General features: G+C 35.5%; 1 protein-coding gene across 1 annotated transcript; it reads left to right on the top strand.

Moving 5' to 3' along the window:
* Positions 1 to 11,666: 11,666 nt before the first annotated feature.
* Positions 11,667 to 21,877, top strand: LOC108321455 (probable AMP deaminase). The gene is made up of 19 exons (XM_017553211.2): positions 11,667 to 12,305; positions 12,599 to 12,762; positions 13,166 to 13,373; positions 13,671 to 13,825; positions 14,001 to 14,052; positions 14,178 to 14,305; positions 14,392 to 14,571; positions 14,709 to 14,776; positions 14,893 to 15,035; positions 15,160 to 15,221; positions 15,309 to 15,422; positions 17,134 to 17,274; positions 19,342 to 19,494; positions 20,224 to 20,277; positions 20,356 to 20,466; positions 20,642 to 20,815; positions 20,932 to 21,012; positions 21,236 to 21,334; positions 21,422 to 21,877. The coding sequence occupies exons 1-19, from the start codon at positions 11,855 to 11,857 to the stop codon at positions 21,488 to 21,490; spliced, it is 2,607 nt and encodes an 868-aa protein (XP_017408700.1). The 5' UTR covers positions 11,667 to 11,854; the 3' UTR covers positions 21,491 to 21,877.
* Positions 21,878 to 23,083: the final 1,206 nt, after the last annotated feature.

Genomic DNA, 23,083 nt, shown 5'->3' with positions numbered 1-23,083 from the left:
TTGTGATCTCCTAGACACTTTCTAGTTGTCAATCAAATGAGTCATGAGTTAGAAATCTTAAAAAGAAAAGAGAAAGAACTCAGAGAGAAAGAGTTCTAGAAAGATGGTAAATGTTTTAGATATTGAGATGTGTTTATGAAATTTTATTATATGATTGAATTATTTTATCATTAAAATAATCGGTCTCATTATTTTAAAACATTCATCAACTCTAATACTTTATTTTCTAGATTCTTACCATTTCAAGTAAGGATAAAAGATAATGATAATTTCTACCTAACATTATATAATAAATTTTAGGTTTAAACCCTCGGTTGGTCCTCATTTTTGTATGGTAATCTCAGTTGGGTCCTCATTTTTGCAACTATCTCAATTGGGTCATATTTTTTGTAAAAATGAGCCAATTTTACCCTAATTGTTAAGTGCTCTCAAACGACGTTAAGTTTAGCTGAGCTGTATTTTATATTTGGATGGTGTGGCATTGTTCATTAAAATTGAATGGGTGATGTATTTTAAATCATCAAATCCACGTGACGTTGATGCTTCTTCTTCCCTCCAACCATTGATCACCTTTCACCTCTTCCGCTCCTCCCTGCCGCATGCAAAGTCTCTGCCCCTTTTGCCGCCAACTGTGGATGTGAGTAAATTCTACTACTTTTTTCTCTTCCCATTTAGGGTCTCTGTTGTCTCTTTTCTTTTGTCTTTTCATTTTCTTTATGGTAAATTTCTTCATAAAGATCAATGCTTTTGACTTTTGGATTGGTTAAAGGTTTTACTTTTACAAACAACATTTCTATAGTTTACAACTATTCCAATTCAAATATAAATATTCTAGGAAGTTGATGAAACAAGAATCATATTTCTTTAGGAAAACACAGCAGTGATGACAACAAGCTCAGAATTTTGATGGCAACAAGCTCCTCCCTTTAGAGCACTCACCGCAAAATATTCCTCCACAAAACCGACAGTGATGTCGAGAGCACATGATGGGATGAAACCTCACACCACAAAGCATACAAGAAGAAGCAGCACTATCAGCTAACCACTTTGGAGGCTCGACTTCTAATAGTTCCTTCACATTACCAAAATTGGCCTCTATGAGAGTTTGTGCCATCTCCCTCCAAGCTTGTTCAAGTAGTACACGGCTGGATATCCATGAAAAATTATACATATTAATATCTCCTGATGTCAAAGAAGTCACTTTTCCCTGAGCCACAAGTAACATTTTTTCTAGCACCTCCTCCTACCACCCACCTCATAATCTTGTCAATAATATTAAGGACCATAAACAAAAACAAACATAGAGCCCCAAACTATATCCAGACCCAAAGGAAAATCGATATAATTTTAACTTTAAAGTAACATATTAATTTAATGTTTGTAGATGATCCATGAATAATTCCCTTATTCCTCTCTCTTTCTTCTGGTCTCACTTTCAAATGCAACATGAACACATCAATGTTTGTAGATGATCCATGAATAATTCCCTTGCGTGCTAGATCAATAGCGCATAGAGCCATGAAACACACCATGAATGAGAGTTTTGATGCCATTTCTGGAGAGAGAGAAATGAAGAGAGAGTGAGGGAAAAGGAGAAGTGAGAGAATGGAAGATGAGGTGCTCCGTCGGCGGAGGAGAAGAGGAGTTCGACAAACGCGCTCCAACGGTGAGGTTTTTAGTTTGAGAGGGAGAAAAGGTGTGTGTCTAGGGAGTGAGGGTTTGAGGGTGGGAGTGGGAAGAAAGCAGCTTGGGCGGAGGAGCGGAAGAGGTGAAAGGTTGGAGGGAAGAAGAAGCATCAGCGTCGTGGATTTGATGATTTAAAACATATCACCCATCCAATTTTAATGAACAATGCCACACCATCAAAATATAAAATACAGCTCATCTAAACTTAACGTCGTTTGAGAGCACTTATCGGTTAGGGTAAAATTGACTCATTTTTATAAAAAATATGATCCAATTGAGACAATTGCAAAAATGAGGACCCAACTGAGATTACCATATAAAAATGAGGACCAACGGAGAGTTTAAACCAAAATTTTAATATTTAAAGAACATTGTTTATTTTATTTTATCATGGGAATTAATCAAAGGATAGCGCTACCTATTCTCAAAAATCGAAATGGTCATAACCCTAATTGTAAAACTTGTAATAAATACAGATTTATTAATTTTATTTATATTATTTAATTAATATATCATTTTACAAAGATTGAAATAAATGCAGCATTTTAATTTGGATTAAAAAATTGTCAGTATACACATTGAGGTATATTAAACTATAGAGAAAATAATCCAAACATTAACAATATAAAGAGTTTTTACATTGCTATTTAATTACAAAATGATGATAAAGTAACTAGTTTTTTCAGCTATTATCTTAATAAGAAATCTAACATAAATTTTAATTATTTGACAGTATAATATTTCTATATTAGATGAACTTAAACATTAAAATCTAAAAATATATGGCCACTCTATTAGTTACCCATCGACTCAATTTATTATTTAATATATTTTGCTCATTCTCTAATGAGTTTTTCTTTCGTGTCTTAATAAATAAGACTGATAAAGCTACATAAATTTTACTTAGTAATAAGATGTTTAAAATATATTATAATTTCTTATTTGAAACACAAAATCATTCTCATGATGGCTATGATTTCACGTTACAAAGAAAAACTTAATATACTCGTATATAAACGACCTATTCAGGAATTAGTTTATTTGAATTCAAACAATCTTAATTATTTGAAAAATAAAAATAAAATAGTTCCTTTCTCTCACATAACCTTGTGGCTCAAACGCATAAAAAAGCTAATGCACATATTATGTTTGATTTATTTTAGTATAAAATATTGAAAAAAGAAGATAAGGGTAAATAAGTAATTTCACAAATCTATGGAGGTTGAAATATACGGAGGTGTAGGTAGAAGCTTGGGATCAATTATATGAAGTAATTGGACCAAATCTCCATTTTAAAGGGTGTTTTTTGCACTCCCAGTTTTTTCTTATACATCCATCTATTTTGCACTTTTTTATTTTAGGATAAAATATTTGTTCAATACGAAAAATATTTTATGATAAAATATGTGTACAATGCCTTTTATATACATGTGGTTAGGTGTCCTGTTACATTTTGCCTGAACATTGCGTTCCAGAAATATGCCTCTCAAAGCTTCGAATGAAAGTGTAATGTGTGCACGTGGACAAAACATCGATTGATTTTTCATGTAATAAAGTACTTCTGCTCACTTAATACAATTAAGAAAGTTGAAAGAAGATTAAACTTATTGTATTAAATTAAGATTGTTATATTTTTTATTGTACTAAAAATAAATATTCTAATAATTTTGTATTAAATCTATATTTTACATTTTACTTTTATTTTAGAGTTAAATATATTTAAAATATATTATAATTTCTAACCCATTTCTTAATTAATATTAAAGTAAAAAGGTGTCAAATAATGTAAACAACTCAAATAGTATCATGAAACATATTTAAAACGTAAAATAAATTTAATAAAATTTGGTTTAAATGACTAAATTTACACATTTCTAAAGTTCTGAGATTAAATTGAGTCATAGTTTCAAAGAGTGACTAATTCTAATTTTCACTGAAAATAAAGAAACTGAAAACATATTTAACCATTTATTTTATAATTCATTTAACTATTAAAACATCTATTGCATGTTAAACATATGATATACATGAGATTGTTCTAGTCTAGTAATGTGTGGTAATATTTTTAGAAGAAATATAAGTGAATATATTAATAGTTTTTTTGTGATCTTAAGTATACAAAGTCTTTGTTTATGCAAAATTTATAGAGACCATTTATGCATTGGAACATGTTTGTACTATAGACTTTAAAAAACTTTAAGTGGAATGTGACTCTTTTTTTTGTTTGCTAACATTTTATTCTTAAAGGACAATGTCTTGAAATCTTAAGGGAATATAACATAGATGTATACATATTTGCAACAAAAACTCAAAATTTTACATATTTTCGTTAAGAAAAGTATACAAAGTTTTTGTTTATATAGAATTTATGGAGACCATTATGCATTGGAACATGCTTGCACTATAGACTTTAAAAAACTTTAAGTGGAATGTGACCCTTTTTTGTTTGCTAATCCTTTTATTCTTAAAGGATTCTTAAGGGAATATAACATAGATGTATACATATTTGCAACAAAAACTGAATTTAAAATTTCACATATTTTCATGAAAAAAAAATCATTGGGAGGATAAGTTGAAGAATTTGCATGATTAGAATAAAGAGTAATATAAGTAGTATAATGTCATGCCTATAATTATTAGTTTTGATTTTTTTTTTCGTATTAGGTTTCATATATCTATGTTTTGTGAAGTGTAGAATTTTTTTTCTTACTTTTGTATTACTTTAACATGGATTTGGTGTGGTCCATCCACATTTTATATTCTTTATTCATATAATTTTTATTTTAGTATATTTTTCATGTGATGGCAAATGATTTAAGGTGTCAATCTAACAAAGATGTCAACATACATAGTGATACTCAACAAAATGGTGTAGTCGAACAAAAAAATTGTCATATTTTAGAAATAGCAAGGACATTGTTGATTGAAGCACATATGTCGTCTAAATATTAGGAAAAAGCTATTGGAATTGCTATTTAGCTCATGAATCATATGTCCTCTAGAGTTCTCGATTTCAAGACTCCTCTTAAAGTCTTGAGAGTCATTATTCAATCTCCTTTCACTCATTGTTGCATACCAAAGTTTTCAGTTGTGTGGTCTTCATACGTCTTCGGGCAAAGGAAAGAGAATTTTAGAGAGTCTTAATGGCATGTGGAAATGAGAAGTAATGATAGAATAGGAAGAGAGAAAAAGAAATGGCAGAACGAGTATAGTGTTTACATGGGGAATGTTATAGATGACTTTGTATGGGTAGGAAGAAAAGGGAATGAAAATATGAGGTAGGAACGTGAAATGGTTATAGGAAAATAAGGAATGTGAAAGAGAATAAATAAATAAAGAGTGAGGGTTCTCTTGCATGGTTACAGCGAGTGATATTTGCATGGAAAATAAATTGGGGTTGTGAATGGAATATCTGAAGTGATGTTCCAGAGGATTCTTTAATGGTATATGTATACATATGTTAGGCACAGGGTCTCACTTAGAAAGAAGATGGGAAGTTGGTAAGATGTTATAGTATAAGTGTGGCTAGAGAAATGAGAGAGAGGAAAGAATTTGAGAAACGTACCTTGCATGAAAACATTACGTGTAGAGACTTGGGAAAGGGTATGGAAAACCTCATTAAGGAAGTGGGAAACCGTGTGGTTTAAACCGTTGAACTTACTTTTAAAGGGAGAGGTGCAGATGACTTTGATGGTAGAAAAGGAACTTTGTTCCTTGGTGAGTGGTATTGTTTTTTTAGATATGGTAGGTGGAAGTGGGTACTAGGGGCTGTAAGTGAGAAAGAATGAAAATTGTTTTTGGAGTGAATGAGGGGCTTTGGTAGATAGATTGCTAGCCAAGTCTTGCATGGACGTGTAGAACCATGTTAGTGGTGATCTGATTGGGTTTTTCTTTTCTTTTGGGCCATGTGAAGTCACTATTTCTAGTAGTGTTTATATACCTTATTGATTCATCTTAGTGATCACGTTTACTTTTATTGGTGAATATGGCATAATATTAAGATTATGTATGTAATTGTTATGAGGGTGGTGTACCTTTTATGGATAGAAATACGTATACTATTGCGAATGAGGATGTAAACCTTATGGTTGGGTAAGTAATGCATTCTTGGGAATTGAAAGCTTGAGTTGTATATTGTGTATGCATACTTTGAGGGGTTGTGAGTCTGGGACACACCTGGGGAGTAGTATACTCTTTGATTGTAGGCAGGGGAGTTATCTGCATAGGTGCTTTACGAGGGAAAAAGGAAGGATGGAATTATATAGTTTGTATGATTGAAGAGATGAGTGGTGAGAATCATGTGAACGCATTTTGTAATTATGGAAATGGTTTAATTGGTTTAATTCATGTGATAACGATAGTTGTGGTGTTTTATCATTGAGGAAGTTTCAGTTAATATCTCTTTAATCCGATTGACACTTTTCCTCTTGCAAGAGGGTAGAAAAGTGGATCTCTTCGTCTTTAGGAAGTGATGGAAGAGATAGGTCTCTTCGTCCTTGAGAGGCGGTAGAAGAGACTGGAAATTGAGTGTTACCTTTCCTCTTTCGAGGGAGTAGAAAGGTAGTCCACCTTTCCTTTGGTGAGGGGGTAGAAAGGTGAATCTCTTCATCTTTGAGAGGCGATGGAAGAGATTGGTCTCTTCGTCCTTGAGGGGCGGTAGAAGAGACTGGAATTCGAGTGCTACTCTTTCCTCTTGCAAAAGGGTAGAAAGGGATGAATGTCTCACCCATAAGGTTCTGACTCATGTTGAGTTAAGTGTCATGATGGACATCTTGGAGCAGGGGAGACAGGTCCGAAGCTGTGGTGGAGGACCACTCGAATCGTTTTGTTTCGATAAAATGGAAGATACATGTGGAAATATAGAAGATGATAAGATATTATAAGGGAATTTGGTATAGGCACGAGTTGCCTTTGCTCAACAGGGGGTAGAGTTAATGAGAATGGTACATATTCCGCCAGTAAAGGGAATGGTTTAGGAGAGTGATGATGGTTGTTGTAGTCTTATTGAGTATGATTGATTGTTGGATGTGATATAATTATGATAAAGACTTAACAACTATGATATAAATGTTATATCGATTGATTTGATGATATTTCTGGTTGTTCACTCTAAAATGTTGTGTTTGTGGTTTCTACCTACAATGATCGTGTTTTTACGGGAATAGATAGTTTGTAGATAAGGATAAGATCTGAGTAGCTGATGAGAGTTGGGATGTTATGTTCGAGGTTTTATCATTTATTTTCTATTATTTAAAAGTTTTTAGATTCAGTATTGTTATGAAAAAGTGATATTCTAAGATTTTCCATTGATGTTTATAGTTATAATATAATTTTAATTGAATGTTTTATAGAAAGGTTTTCTAAAAAACTATTACACCGTGACTTTTCAAAAATAGGATGTTACACAATAACTCTTGTATTGTATAATATAACAACACTCTATTCCTATGAAATTAAAAAATGATCGTACTATTTCTTAAATAAGATCGAATCAATAATTTGTTTCAACTTCTCGTTAATGTACGTGAAAAAAAAAACACTAAAGTACCCGCTTATAGACACTACTTCAGTGAAAATTTAATATACCCAAGAACGTGTGACATCCCAAAAATACAGCCAAAACTATATATTCAGAATATCACATTTAACAATAATCCAAAACAGTTTTTCCAAATAAAACAAAAATCCAAAATGAGAACGAACGTCCTTGAGTATAGTCTTACAACAAAGTGGACGAACGCGCTAAGCCGCACGTCCATACAAGAGTTTACAAATTAAAACCGAACGTACAAGACACTTGACCGAACGGTTTACACAAAACAATTACCGAACGGTCGAATTTAACTCAAACGAAAACAAGAGATGGTCGAACGACCACTCAGTTCAACAACTACACTACTAACCGAGCGTCTCATTGCTCGGTCTTCACTTCCACTTCAACCAGATTCTCTTCTTCCAGCACCTCTTCCAAACGCTCGTCTCCTTCTGCTCACATCCACACGGATGATCATTGCAATGACAAGACGGACGTACATGACGAGACAACACAAGGAAAACGCAGGGTAAGCTTACGTAATTTAACTCATGCATCAACATATAAATTCCAGCAAACAGTTCATTTCACACATACATATCAACGTACGCATTCATCACACATCAACATATTTTAACGCACGTACGAAATAAAACTCAACACGACTGACTGTCCGGACTGTATGAAATCTGCATAGTTACAGGCGTTCGCGCACCCGGGTGGTGTGGTAACTGGCATCCTCATCAGCTGCCACCCGAGGTTAGTACGTTCGTCCAAAGTACCCCTAAGGACGACGACCTCCTGCCGTTCCCACGCATGACGTGCGTCCTCTACTTGAGGACGAGCACTCACGGAACATCAGGATCGAACAACCAACATTAACTTCCCACAGTCATACTTGACAAATTCCAACATTTTCCAAGAGTCGTTCCAACTTGGAACGCTCGTTCAATATTCATAACTTTCATTTCATCTCATATACCATTCATCATTCACTATTTATCATTCATTCATACTTTTATTTCATCTCATATACTGTTCATCATTCACCATATATCATTCCATAATCATTTTCATCATTCATAAGGAAACCACCAAAACCGAACGTTCTGTCCCCAAAGACCGAGGACGAACGCTGCAAGTGAGACCAAAAGGACGCTCGTTCGAATCAGAGTACGAATGGCAGAGTTACAGTTACGTTTCGGGAATGGCCAAGTATGGTATTGTTCATTGGACGAACGTTATGACCTTGAAAATCAGTTGAGTGAACTAACGTTTGAGAACTCAAACCGTTACTTCAAGAGTAATTTAAGAAAGAAGGCTCTAGGCCGAATACATCAAACGCGGACGCGTCAGTAATACAAGAAAGGTTTTTATATAAGTACTCGTTATGAATCCTCTGCCGGTTAATGACCGAGCGTTTAGAAATCTAAAATGTTGACGTACGCAAATTTGCGAGAAAGGAACGAGCGCTCAGAATAATCCCGAGCACCATTTAGGGCGAGCGCTCAGTGTAAGACCGAGCCTCATTTTGAGCGAGCGCTCGGTATAAGACCGAGCCTCATTTATAACGAACGCTCGATATAAGACCGAGTGTCAGTTTCAACGTACGTTCAGTGTAAAACCGGACGTTTCCCAGTACGAACGTTAGGTGTGAGACCGAACGTTCAATAACTTAAATTAACAGAACTTGATAAATAAACTAAGGGACTTTTGAAGAAGTGTTTACGAACGGTAAAATACACTATTACACATATACATATAACAGAAAGGAGTTTATCAAAATTACTGGGTACAATAGTGCTTGGCTGAACGCTCAAGCAAGGTATCTCAATACGAGGACGCTCGTCCTCAGCCAGAATTTTATTCAAATGACAGAGTCAGCATTTCAGATATATTACAAGGAAAAAACCGAACGGTCAATGACCGTCCAGAACGAACGCATATTATCAATGGAAGTAAAAACATGGAATTTGTCAAAGAATACTCAGATACAACAGTGCTTGGCCGAACGCTCAAGCAAAGCTTTTGACACGAGGATGCTCGTCCTCAACCAGTGTTCCATTCGGGTGAAAGAATCAATATTTCAACTGTTACTAGGAAAACCGAACGGTCAATGACCGTCCAGTACGAACGTACATTTTTATGGGAATTCCTCTCACACTCCATTTTCATTCTAGTTCATTTCTCATCATACAAATCTCATAGTTTCATGCGTTCATATCAACATCAACTTCTACATTTCATACGAACCATTTCATGTAAATACATATATCTCATTTCATCCAAGTCTCATATATCTCATACATCATACATAAACTTAATCATGTTACATTTCCACTAAATCAATAATGAACGTTCATGCAACTTAGTAACATCAAGCGTCACATTCATATAACCAAATAACGAACGTTCACACCACATACATATCATCTATCATGCATTATTCCCATACAGTAAAATAACGAACGTTCACACATAACATGCATCAAAAACAGTTAAATTAAGTAAGCTTCCCTTACCTAAAAATGACCGAACGCTCACAGACGTACAAAGACACTTCTCCACTCAAACTCCACTCGCCAACGTTCGTTAATCCACTATACGAACGAACCCCGAATACCAAAAATCAGAACTACCCACTTTAAGAAAATAACGGACGCATAACTCAGAATTGAGTTTGCATGCACGGGGAACGAACGTTAGAGACGAAGGGAAGGACTTACCAGCTTCACTAGCCAAACGCTCTCTCTCAGGAAGGCCTGGATGTCGTGCGTCCTTCAACGGTGCCGGATCCCAGAATTGGAGGAGATGAAACAGTGGTTTCTTAAAGAGAGAGAGAGAGAGAGTGCAGAGAATGAAGAGAGAAGGAGGAGAGAATGCAGAGAGTAAGGGAAGAGAAGGAATTCTCAGAAATGAAGCAAAGAGATGCGTGAAGGGGGGAGTGGAGAATAAGTTCAAAAATCTCATATTTGCTTTCTCCTCCGCCAGCGCACGTCCGCACTCGCCAGCGCACTCCACCACGCCTCTGCCAGCCCATACCGGACGGTCGACCACTCTGCAGTTGCCACGCGTCTTCCACCATCGCCGATCGCACGTTCACACGCTGGCAGCACGTTCTCTACTACGCTTCTGACTGCCATGCTGGACGGACGTCCACTCCCAGGCGGACACGTGTATTCCACTACCAGTTGCCACTACCGGTCCAGACTGCCCATGCCGGAAGTCCCTTCTGCAGCGCACGTTTCCACCATGCTCCTGACTTAGCTCCATGTGCGACAGATGGCGTCCGTTAGTGGGTGTCAGGCGCTGTTGTCGTCCATGTGCGGGGCTAAGGTGGCTCGTCCTGTGCCTGCCACGTGTACTCCACCGATCGTCTGTATTTTCTGAGGTCTGACAGAACGTCTTTAATTCAAAACCACATTAATTTAAATTGTTAGAGCTAAGCACGACTTCAATACAATTTAATTCGAAAAGTTAATCAACACACGACTTCATTGTAACTTTATAATATGTAATTAATTCGGAAAGAATTCTCTCAATCACCACACTACTTCAGCTTAATGAAAAATTAAATACATAGAAGTCACATTTGACCCAGACGACTTTAGCATTAACAAAAAAAAATCATCCTCTACTTTTTCAATCTCATTAACACGAATTAATCTGGAGTGAATGATTGTAAGAAAACAAAAAATCACAATGGTGAGATTTTAGAAGGACCAAATAGAGTCATTCCACATACCACTATACCACTTAAAAGTTTTAATTTCAAGCATTCAACAAGTCAAACAGAGGACTTTGATAACACAATTAGGCCTTGTCCGAGAAATAAGAGTTAATGTCTTTTCAGTCATAATAATTTTGGTACAAGGAGAAAAATATATTTTGAAGCTTAATCATTTACCTGATATCTGTCCACTACACCTTTTTTTTTTTCAGAATAAAAGCCTCTAAATCTATTATGAGATTCAACTATGTAACTTACCATATAACTTTCTTAAAACCTTCTTTATAAATGCTCAACAGTATTGTTTTAGCATTCAAAAATTACACTCCCAAATATATATATATATATATATATATATATATATATATATATACATATATATATGATAATCAATGTATTTTTAATTATTTATTGAAATTTAAAATCACTAATTTTTTAATCTCCTAATTCATTCTCAAAAGTCCCCTCTATCTTACACTAGTTTCAGTTAAAGTGATTAAATGGTTAAGTGAGTCTTTCAACATACTGTTGAATAATTGTAAACTTCAAGCGTTCTATTTTTGTTAATAAAAAAAATCATATTATCTATAATAGAACTAAAACATTAATTCATCAAAAATATTTTTATTATCCGTACATTTCACGGGTTAACATCAGAAAAGTTTCAACAAAAATATAAAATAGCTAGCCACGTGTGGCTTCTTCTTGGTTCCCATGTGAGAGAAGCCAACGCATTCAGTTAGTTAGGTCGAGCTAAAGCCACCTTTCTCATTTCCCTCCTCACTTTTCCACTCACACTTCAGATAGTGCGTGAGACCGTGTCTCACTGCTCTTCAATCAACGATCGACTTTGAAGCCTCCAAGTTCATCATTCAAACCAAACGCATTCATAGTCGCTTTCTCCAATGGAACCCTCATCTTCCACGTCGCTCCCTCCATCGCTTCACCTCGCCATGGCGGCGTTGCTCGGAGCCTCCTTCATGGCCATCTCCGCCTTCTACATGCACCGCCGCACCGTCGACCACGTCCTCCACCGCCTCGTCGAAATCCGACGCAAGCCACTCGCCGCTTCCGACGATGACAGTGAGGATGACGACGACGATCTTAGCGGGCTCGGACACGACGACGGAGGAACAGATAAGGACGCCGATCCCAGGAACTATCTCCGAACCTTTTCGAAGTCCGTGGACGAAACATCAAACGTGCTTCGGAGCTATAGGTTTTCGTCTTCGATGCCAAACGTGGTTTCCGCAGCGGATTGGTTCCCCCAGGACACTAAGAATCGTGCCTCGTCGCTCGAAAATCTTCAATTCGCTCCGCTAGGGCTTCCGTCTAATCGAACGGGTTCCACCAATGGTGTGAATGTTAATTCTCGATTTAGCTATCTACAGTTTTTGTTCAGTTCTGTTATGTTTCTACTTTTTGTTAAAATGGGAGTTTTTCTTAAAACTTAATTACCATGCATTTTAGACTGTCATCAAAACATAAAATGTCATATATAGCATGACTGTTGTTTTTTGTTATATTTACTTTAAAATTGTGGTTTTTAATTCGTTGCCTGTACAATAATATACTGATAGTGTTTGAAAATTAAGCTTCTTTTTTTTTCGTTTGTTTAAATGATGTTCTCTTTGATTTGGTTTGGGAAGGTGAGAGTGCTCAGATTTCGCGTTCGTATAAGAGGATAGCTTCTGTTGGTAGAATTATGACTCCGAGGTCACCAGGGAGAAACGCATTCGAAAGTGCTGGGGATTCTGATGAGGAGGAAACACAGCTTGCTAATGACAATACCCTTCCTTTCTCAGATGCTTACGTGAGAATACTGATTTCTTCTTTGTTGCAAGGATGACAACTGTTTTAAACTTTGTCGACTAAAAGTATGGCCTGTAGTTGATTGTTATTCGGGGGAGTTGAGAAAGATGCATCCTCCTTTCAATAATTTTACTTACCGTTTTATCAGGTTTCAAAATGAATGGATATTATTTAGCTTGAGGTCTTGAGTTTCTTTTTGTTTGTCAACGTAGTGCTTTGATGGTTCAGGGTTTCATGGTATACAAACTTCTTTTATTAATAATTTGGAAACTATATAGTATCAGTTGGGTCTGGTGCATAATCATAAATCTTCTGGCTTCCTAATCTATGCTTATTTTTTGAGTGTCATTGTTCATTTTACAGTTATTTCTATCCTTATATTCTAGTGATTCATGATGTTGCAGGGAGTAAATTCAAACATGTGCAATTTGTCTGCTGTTCCATTCATAGGTGATGATGCAAACTGTGCAACAAATCAGATGTATGGAGAGGTTTCAAAGGAAGCGAAAGCTGGTGCAAATATGAATGTGGTTTCTTCAACTTCTGTACATGTAGCTGGGGATGACCGTGTGTTTGCCAATAATGTCTCGCCTGCAATAATCCCTGTGCATGGTACTTTCATGTCACTATCATTATCTTTACTGTTCTACTTAATCCTTCTATATATTGGTTCATCTGAAATAATTTAAGCATTACCCCTGCATTACATGTTATATATTTTTATCCCCTTTTTTCTATCTATAAGTTGATTTTAAATGCCCCCAGTTTTATTTTCCTTTTTTACGTATATCAAACGCTATAGTTATTTTAATTTATTTTGTTCATTGTGTGACTTGTATAATATGAAGCAAGTGGCAAAAGCTAGAATTTAATACATAATCTTTTTCTTACTCTACAAAATATATTCAGAGACAAATATAGAAGAGGATGAAGTATGCAAAATGATTCAAGAGTGCTTAGATTTGCGTGAGAAGTATGTTTACAAGGAAGATATTGCATTGAGGACAGAACCAGTGGAAACTAACTTTGACCCGTATCATTTTGAACCAGTTGAAGCAACAACAGTAAGTTTGCTGCTTCTCTGTTATTACTTTTTTATTAGTCGCACATATTGCTACATGTGGACTCTTCTTGAGCTATTTATGATCAATTTTGTTCTGAAGTGTTCTTTTGCTATTGTTGTATTGTTCTGAAGTGTTCAACTGATATTTTTATATTGACTCTTTATGTTGCAAACAGCACCACTTTAGGATGGAAGATGGAGTCATTCATGTTTTTGCAAGTAAAACTGGTAAGCATGGAGCGTTAACAGCATGAAAATGGAATGGTTTCACTGCTATCTTTATTTTGTCGATTATTTTGTTTGTTAAGGATAAAAAACGTTCAAAGAACTGATATTTCTGTGAAACTGCTCAGATACCGAAGAGCTCTTCCCTGTTGCGAGCTCAACAAGATTTTTTACAGATATGCATTACATTCTAAAAGTTATGTCTATTGGCAATGTTCGCTCTGCATGCTACCACAGGCTACGATTTCTTGAGGAAGTATGTTTTCACAAACTTTAGTCTACATGGTCTCTTTGTGCTTGCCAGTGGCATTTGTTTATAACATTCATCTGATCATTATACAGAAATTCCGCCTTCATCTGTTACTAAATGCAGATAGGGAGTTTCTGGCTCAGAAGGGTGCACCACATCGGGATTTTTACAATATCAGAAAAGTTGATACTCATATTCATCATTCAGCTTGCATGAATCAGAAGCATCTTGTGCGCTTCATCAAGTCAAAATTAAGAAAAGAACCTGATGAGGTGAAAATATACTTTTGGTTCTACTTAATTTTTTTGAGGTTGTAATTTGTTGGTTGTTTCCCCCAACCTCTCTTTCTATTTTACTTTGGAGATTCTTAGTTCTTCCTAATTTTCTTTATCAGTACTTATGTTAACAGGTTGTTATCTTTAGAGATGGAAAGTATATGACACTTAAGGAGGTTTTTGAGAGTTTGGATTTGACTGGGTATGCAATATTTTATTCTCTGATTTTTTTTCATCGTACTATTTGGATAACGAGTTCTGTAAATATTTATTTGCTTGCATGTCGGCACCTTTTCTAATTAATGGAAATTGACGCAGATATGATCTGAATGTTGATTTGTTGGACGTGCATGCAGATAAGACCACATTCCATAGATTTGACAAATTCAACCTTAAGTATAATCCTTGTGGACAGAGCAGACTAAGAGAGATATTTTTAAAGCAGGATAATCTTATCCAGGGTTGGTTGCTGTATATGAATGTTCCATATTATTTTCTTGTATTTTATTAATTCTATTTGAATATTAGAAGTGTTAGTTTTTGCTTCATGAATTCATAATGGCTTAAAGCCACTAAAATTCACAGGAAGGTTTCTTGCTGAAGTAACAAAGGAGGTTTTGATAGATCTTGAAGCAAGCAAATATCAGGTTATTTATCCCCAGTATAATATATTTTGTTTTGATGTCTCTCATCCTAATTCATTTTTTACGTATAAATAAAAATAAAATTTACAGATGGCTGAGTATAGGATATCTGTCTATGGAAGAAAACAGAGTGAGTGGGATCAGCTGGCTAGTTGGTTTGTTAACAATGCTCTTTACAGTAAGAATGCTGTCTGGCTAATCCAGGTACTATTCAGCTTCTAGTGTGTTTTGGTAGAAGTTTTTTTCCATTAAGACACTAACCTACCTTTTTCCTCGTTAATTCTTGAAATTACTACTTCATTCTTTCTTCCTTGTCTTTGAGTTTTGGGACTGTTTCATCTTTTAGCACAATGACAATGAAAATAGTAGTGTTTAGATAGAATTTTGACAAATGCCCTAGGAACTTTGGTGAAAATCACTTCCTACTTAATTTTAGGCTTCTAACTCTAACCCAGTTTCGATCAGATTGGTTTACACCAGTTTCACGTGAATTTATGGTAAAAGAGTTTTCCATTTGACAGTAACATCCCTTTTTTTATTTAATTCTTGAAGGATTAATACTTGAGTGAGTCTTCCTTGTCTTTGAGTTTTAGGACCATTTCATTATTTATCCCAATGACAGCGGCAATGGTACAATGTTTAGGCAGAGTCTTGACAAATGCCCATGGAACATTGGTCAAAATAATTTTTTACTTAATATGAGGTTTCTAACAGTCTATGCATCATATTGCCCATTTTCTCTATACTCAACTTGGTTTTCCATATAAGATTAACTTGTGTATGTCAATATCTCCTCAAGAAGTGTGTAGTAATCCTTTTACACAATTGCGAAACATGTGATGCTTAATTGCATCAGCAGCAACAATATCATTGTTGCAAACAATATTTTCTATTTTGTGATTTTGCATTCTCTCTTATTTTCCGATAAATTTTTCTACCGTTTTGGATGGATCTTCCACCTCTACTTCTTCTATGTTACTTTTATTTATTTGGAGTGTTGATGGTTGCACTAGGAAAAGGCTGCTTGTTGTCAACAGCGTTATCACCAGATTGTCTACATCTGTTCCTTCTTCAAGGCTTGAGAAGTGTTTGAAGTGCTCATTGGGATTAGCATTTTGTTTAACAACTAACATGGTCTCTTAACGTAAGCAACCTCAACCTCAAAAAAAAAAATGCAAAAAGTGGGAGTTAGGTAACATTATTTGTATCTTTGGAACTTGTTAGGAGTTCTACATTGAGTAGATCAGCTACTTGATGTGGTATTTAAGTTATGAGGTTCTCCCACCTAATGGACTATTCTTTTTGGGTTGAGCTCTCTTCTTATGCTTAAATCCTAGCAATGGATGCTTTAATTAAGTGTTAAGCTACGAAAGGGACTACTCATAAGCTGGACTAAGGTGCAAACCGAATACTCATATGGTCAAAATCAATAAAGTGAAAGTCATTGTGGATGTCAGCACTTGAAAGGGGTGACAAATTTAGGAGTCTCACATTATGTATGATGAGCTACTTGATGTGGTACATAAGCCACAAGGTTCTCTCACCATATAGACGGGTCTTTTGGATTGGATATACTAGTCTTTTGGATTGGAGACTCCTTTTGTACTCTAGTCCTAGTAGAACTACATGCAGAAAAGTCCACTTTATATGGTACTGATTCTTATTATATAGAGTGGAATGTATAATGCAACTTATTTTGCAAAAAGTCAGTGACTTTATTTCAGATTGTATCATGAGAATCACCATAAATATGGATTTTATGTATATTTGATTTGATTTAATGTTCCTTATTTGTTAGTGTTTATTTAGAATTTTGTTTGGTGCTTTGACTGCTTTCCCTGTTCTCATCTTTTGATTTGGGATATTTTTCTGTTTGTTGACTTTGACCTTGTTTTGTGAACTTTTATTGGCACAGTTACCACGGTTATACAATGTGTACAAGAATATGGGAATTGTTACCTCCTTTCAGAATATTCTGGATAATGTGTTTATTCCTCTATTTGAAGTCACAGTGGATCCAAATTCTCATCCTCAATTACATTTGTTTTTGATGCAGGTTAGTCATTTTTTTTTCTTATTTGCACACCCTACTTTTGTTTTGCGTGTACATGTATTTAGTTGTATGGTTACCTAATTTTTCAAATGTAGCATTTTAACAACTGTATGTATTTCTTGGTGTTGCTGTTACACTGTGCCACTGGTACATGAAACCTATCTTGTTATATAAGAAACAGAAATAGGCATGCAGTTCAATAACATTGAAAATAGGCATGCTATCAAAAGGCAAGAAATAAGATAGGAAAAGCTGCGAGTGAGGTAGAATCCAAAGTTTTTGAGGAGTTTTCCTGTGATCTTGGACATAATAGGAATATACTTTATATAAGCTGTCAAAATTAGGGAAAGAAGTCAAGAGATTTGAACCAGTAAGATGTATTAAAGATGAAAAATGAAGATTTTATCCAAGCATGATCAATGATCAACCTGTAATATTGAATGATTAGAAATCCAACAGGGATAGCCAAACTTTGGCTTATTATCGTAAAATCCAAGTTGGAAATGGAGTGGTAAAAGAAGCCTTCAAAATTAATAAGAGTAAAGTTGATGTTGATTGTGTTCCTGTTGAAGTTCGTTTTCAATTTCCTTGCAAAGCCATTTAATGGAGTTTGATATCTAAGAAAATAATAAATGAGTGGAGTAGCACTTTGGTTATAAGCATTCTGTCTGCTGCAAAGGGATAAAATAACTACGGATTCATGCTATGGAATCATAGGAAAAAAGGATGGCACAGGTTTAGAGATCAGGATTGCAAGAAATCAATTTGGATTTATACTGAAAGTTCTGCAATCGATGTTATCTTGTATGGGAGCTGATAGAAAGGTACTAAAATAAAGAAAGTGTCTTGCATATGGTTTTGATTTACATGGAAGCAAAAGTATTCAAAATTGGTAAAGACTTTTGAAAAGAAAGGGGTTTGTGTTATTTATATCTACTAGAGAATGGATAGATAAGTATAATGTGAAATCATTCCAGAGATAACTCTTGAAGGCAAGACCAAGGAATTTCCCACAAGGATAGGCTTACATCATCAGGGTTCAGCTTTAAGTCCTTGCTTATTTAATCTAGTCTTCATGTGCTTAGGCCTTACCATGAACATATATTATAGAAGATTACCCCTGAATATGTGGCTTTTGCAGATAATATTGTTTTGATTGAGGAATAGGGGAAAGAGTTAACTCCAAACTAGAGCTTTGGAGAACGAAGTCAGGATCAAGTGTTTTTAACTTGAATACAAGTAAAGGCAGTGGTTTTAACTTGCATATCTAATAAGAAGCTAGGGGAAAATATCTTCGAGGTAAAAAATGGAGAATATATTACAGTGTAGATTAAGTTTAAATATTTGGAATCGATACTACAAATGGGACAACTAACTGGCAGACGTACCTATTGAGGAAAAGATGATAGAAAGTTGGTTAAGATGATTTGGGCACATTCAAATGCCACTGGAGGCATTGGTGAAATGGGCTTGAAGGGTGGGGAGAAGGACGTTAGAAGAAATTAATAGAAGCAATTTTGAGATGAATAATATTCATGAGAAATTGGTTTTAAACTAAGCCCAATGACTTGTGATCCATCTCATCAAGTGAGATAAAGTTATTATTCTGTTTTCAGATGTATTCCCTCTGTTGTAGGATTTTATCTGTTGTTTTTAATCTATGTAAATGCCAGTCCTAACAGTTTACTTTGCAATTCTACTCTTTTCTCTTGTTGCCAATTCTTATTATTCAATTGAAGTTTTAATTGAATCAGCTCCATATCTGTAAAATCAAACTGATTTTCTGATTTTGTTGCAAGCAATTTTTAAAAAACTATATGCACTTGAAAGTAATATAGGGATGTATCTACTGTATTTTTATTTTTTTTATTGCAGTTTATAAATGTAAGATTTTTTTGCTAGTATAGAATAAGTTGAGGACTGAAACGTATTCACCATTAAATTTGTTTCTCATGATGAGTCAATTTTGATTTTTGTTTAAAACTGATAGATGAAGGATATTGATAAAATGAAGCAACTCTGTTCTTTCTAGAGTTTCTTTCTTTTCTAAGTAGCTTCTTCTGCATACAGGTGGTTGGATTTGATCTTGTAGATGATGAAAGTAAACCAGAAAGGCGTCCAACTAAGCACATGCCTACTCCAGCTGAGTGGACAAATGAATTTAATCCTGCATATTCTTATTACCTTTATTACAGCTATGCAAACTTGTACACGCTCAACAAGGTTTATACTATTTCTTTCTTTGTAGAGCTTAAGAGTTTAACAACTAACCATTGCTTTTTTAATTTCCATTGGGGGCGGAGGTTTTTTGTTTAGCTCTATACTTGAAAAAATAGGCATGACAAGGGTATGGGTCATAATATGGCCCAGTTGCAAATAAATTTGGTTCAACATAGGCTTTGAAGAAAAGTAGTTAGTGAGGGGAAGGCTTTCGGCAGGAAAACCAGTTGTAGAGGCAAAGAAAAAAGTGTAACAGGAAGGAAACAGTTAGTTTTAATCATTTTCTGAGGGCTCTACAATTCTCTCATCACGAATTGTTCCTGTGTATCTTGTTCCTAATTTATAGGGATTCTAGCACCTTACTGGGATCCCTATCAATAATATACCATACATTTTTCTTATCTGGTGCCTAACAAATCTTTTAGAGAGCCTTTCTAATCATGGGCAATTTTTTTTTTCCACGGTCAAGTCCCGTCTGGAGAGAAACTTGGTAAGCAATTTATAGGGATTCTAGCACCTCACTGGGATCCCTATCAATAATCTTTTTTTCTTCTATAATTGGTGGTTTGTTTTAGTTGTGGTTGACTTTTTTTTGTTTCTTTTTTTGTGGGGTGTGGTTCAGTTGAGGTCTTCAAGTTCAAGCTACTTGATAGACAACTTAAAACAAGAAGAATAGATTTATAAAATAATTCCTGGTTATCAACAATATTAATATCTCACCATCTGTTTCAGTTGCGTGAATCTAAGGGAATGACCACAATAAAGTTGCGGCCTCACTGCGGAGAGGTTGTTTTCTATTCACAAGAAGCATAGTTTAATTCTTTATGTTCAATATGATATTTATTACCCAATCTACTCATGCAGGCAGGTGACAGTGATCATTTGGCTGCCGCTTTCCTTCTGTGCCATAACATTTCTCATGGGATTAATCTACGTAAAACTCCAGTTTTGCAGTACTTGTATTATCTTGCACAGGTTAGCCCTTAGGAATATCATTTGGTCAACCTTGTTATCTATAAAAGTTTAAACCGAACACTACATATTTCATTGCCATTCTGAGTTTGGGTCCTGTTCTTAACAATACTTTTGTTACTTTCTCTGTCATGATAAATTGTGACAATATATTAATACCATTATGTTATCACTCTAGATTGGATTGGCTATGTCACCACTTAGCAATAATTCCCTTTTCTTGGACTATCATCGCAATCCATTGCCAATGTTTTTCCAGCGAGGTTTAAATGTCTCTCTCTCCTCCGATGATCCTTTGCAAATTCATTTGACAAAAGAGGCACTGCTAGAAGAATATAGTGTTGCAGCAAAGGTCTAGTTTCTGCCAAACTCCTAGCCTCTGTAGATATAAATTGGTTAAATATTCTGTTTTATGTTTGCTTCTGAATTTTGCTTCTGAATTATTTTACTTAAACACGTGCATTGCAGGTATGGAAGCTCTCAGCCTGTGATCTGTGTGAGATAGCTAGAAATTCTGTCTACCAGTCTGGATTTTCAAACCAGGCAAAGGTAAATTAGAAGACAATGTAGGAATATTCTGTTTTTGCTCATCTGTACCAAGGCTCTGAAAAGTTATTCACATTCTTAGGCTTATTATGGACAGTTGTAGGTGTTAGGTTTGATCTTCTTTTGATACATCTTTTTTAAGTTCTTATTGAATCACTCTGTTCTTATTTATGAATGTATTTTCTGTTTATATTAATTTCATAATGTTTTTTTCCCTCCTTTACAGTCACACTGGCTTGGGGAAAAATATTTGTTGAGAGGTCCTGAAGGAAATGATATCCATAAAACAAATGTCCCCAGTTTGAGGATTTCTTTCCGATACGAGGTGAAAAAGACTGAGAAACAAACCATATATACTGTCAGTTTGATTTTGTATTCAGTCTTTCTTGCTCAATTTTTGTTGATTATGCAGACATGGAAAGAGGAAATGCAATATATTTATGCTGGTAAAGCCATCTTTCCTGAAGATGTATACCCATAGGGGAATTTACCATTCACCCCGTGATAACGCATACTTGGGTACTGTGATCAATGTTCTCTTGGGCAGTAGAAGCTTTGGCAGTGAGAAGTTTTTGTAACATCCTAGTATTTGTCTCATATAATGTGGACCGCGTAATTTTACATGGTAGAGACACTTATGACAGTTATTATCAGAAGTAACAAGATCAGCAGCTCATGTGCTTTTGCATGGTAGAACAAGGTATAAAGCCGGAGAAAGTAAAAGAAGTGGGCCTGTAATGCACTGTACAGTAACGCATGGTGACAGATTTAAAATTTCTTATGACTAGATTAGTAGTTATTACAGTACAATTCGTTCTTTATGAATGAGTGAATAGACAGAATGAAAGGTCCTCTCGAATCTCGTTTATCACGTGTCTATTCGATGCTATAAAGGAAGCCACTACACGGCTGTCCTTTTATGTATTTTCAGAGAAAAAAACAGTTTGCATAAAACAGATGTAGCTGACAACGCACACTCTAACTTAAACCTTTGAAAGTGATGGCTGTAGTACGAGTGATCAAAGATGGAGAATGGGATTATATTGCCCATGTGTTAGTGTTTAATCTTCCTTCAAGCAACTACACATCGTTGGTTAAATTACTTTAGTTCTTTGCCAAAACGGGATATCTTACGCTGAACAGATTTTACTGTTCAAGCGCGAATGTGAGCGATGATTTCAAAATGCAGTTGTGTTCGGATGAGAAGAAATGCAAGGAAAGGTGAAGATGGATTTGTGGGATATCATTGTTTTTCATCATCCGAAACTTTGGAGAGATTGTGACTGAAATGTTATATATACCCTCAACATATTATACATTTCCCTATATGTATATAAGCTTTTACGTAGAAAATCGATTCGCAAAAGTTTCATAATCGATTCTAACATGTTAAAAACCTGAATAACAGTTGATAAAAGCTTTTATTACTGATACTTTAGATTCACGAGCAAAGCTTGGTATGGTTGCAGAGATTCCCTGAGCACTGAAGTTGTTTGACACAGTCTTTAAATATGAGAAGCAACGACGGTGTTCAAAGTCTAATGTGTTGGGTTTCTTGACGACGACGAGCAAGGTTTGAGGTAAGGTTAGTATTGTTGTATGTTGGTTGTCCAATTTTCTTGTTTTTGAGTTCTAAGCTTGTAGATGAGGAAGACGAAGGTGTTGATGGCATGAAGAAGAAAGTGTGAAATGGGATCTGCGTGTTTTAAGCTGAAGAAGACAATGAGCAGTGGTTGATGACGAAATTGAAGGCAGCGTTTTTGGTTCCATTTGGAGTATTCGGTTCCAGAGCTCGGAATCATTCACACGAATTGTATCCGGTTCTAGCTCATGAATATTCGGTTCCCCTTTGTCGTAGATCTCGCACATGCTCACTATTCGATTCCCTCTTCTCCACAAGACCTCCGTATTCGATTCCATGAAGGCTATCCGGTTCCATGGTTGTGTGCGACGTGGTGTATTGGGTGTATTCGGTTTGGTTAAAGCCATTGTTGGAGAGGTTGAGGAAGCGGAGGGCAGAGAGGGAGGAGAGAGGCGGAGGGATAGGGCTGAAGAATATATTATCGGCGAGGGA

This window comes from Vigna angularis, chromosome 1 (genome assembly GCF_016808095.1).
Source record: "Vigna angularis cultivar LongXiaoDou No.4 chromosome 1, ASM1680809v1, whole genome shotgun sequence".
Lineage (NCBI taxonomy): Eukaryota > Viridiplantae > Streptophyta > Magnoliopsida > Fabales > Fabaceae > Vigna > Vigna angularis.
The sequence above is the reverse complement of the archived record's forward strand: the minus strand, read 5'-3'. Positions and strand labels throughout refer to the sequence as shown.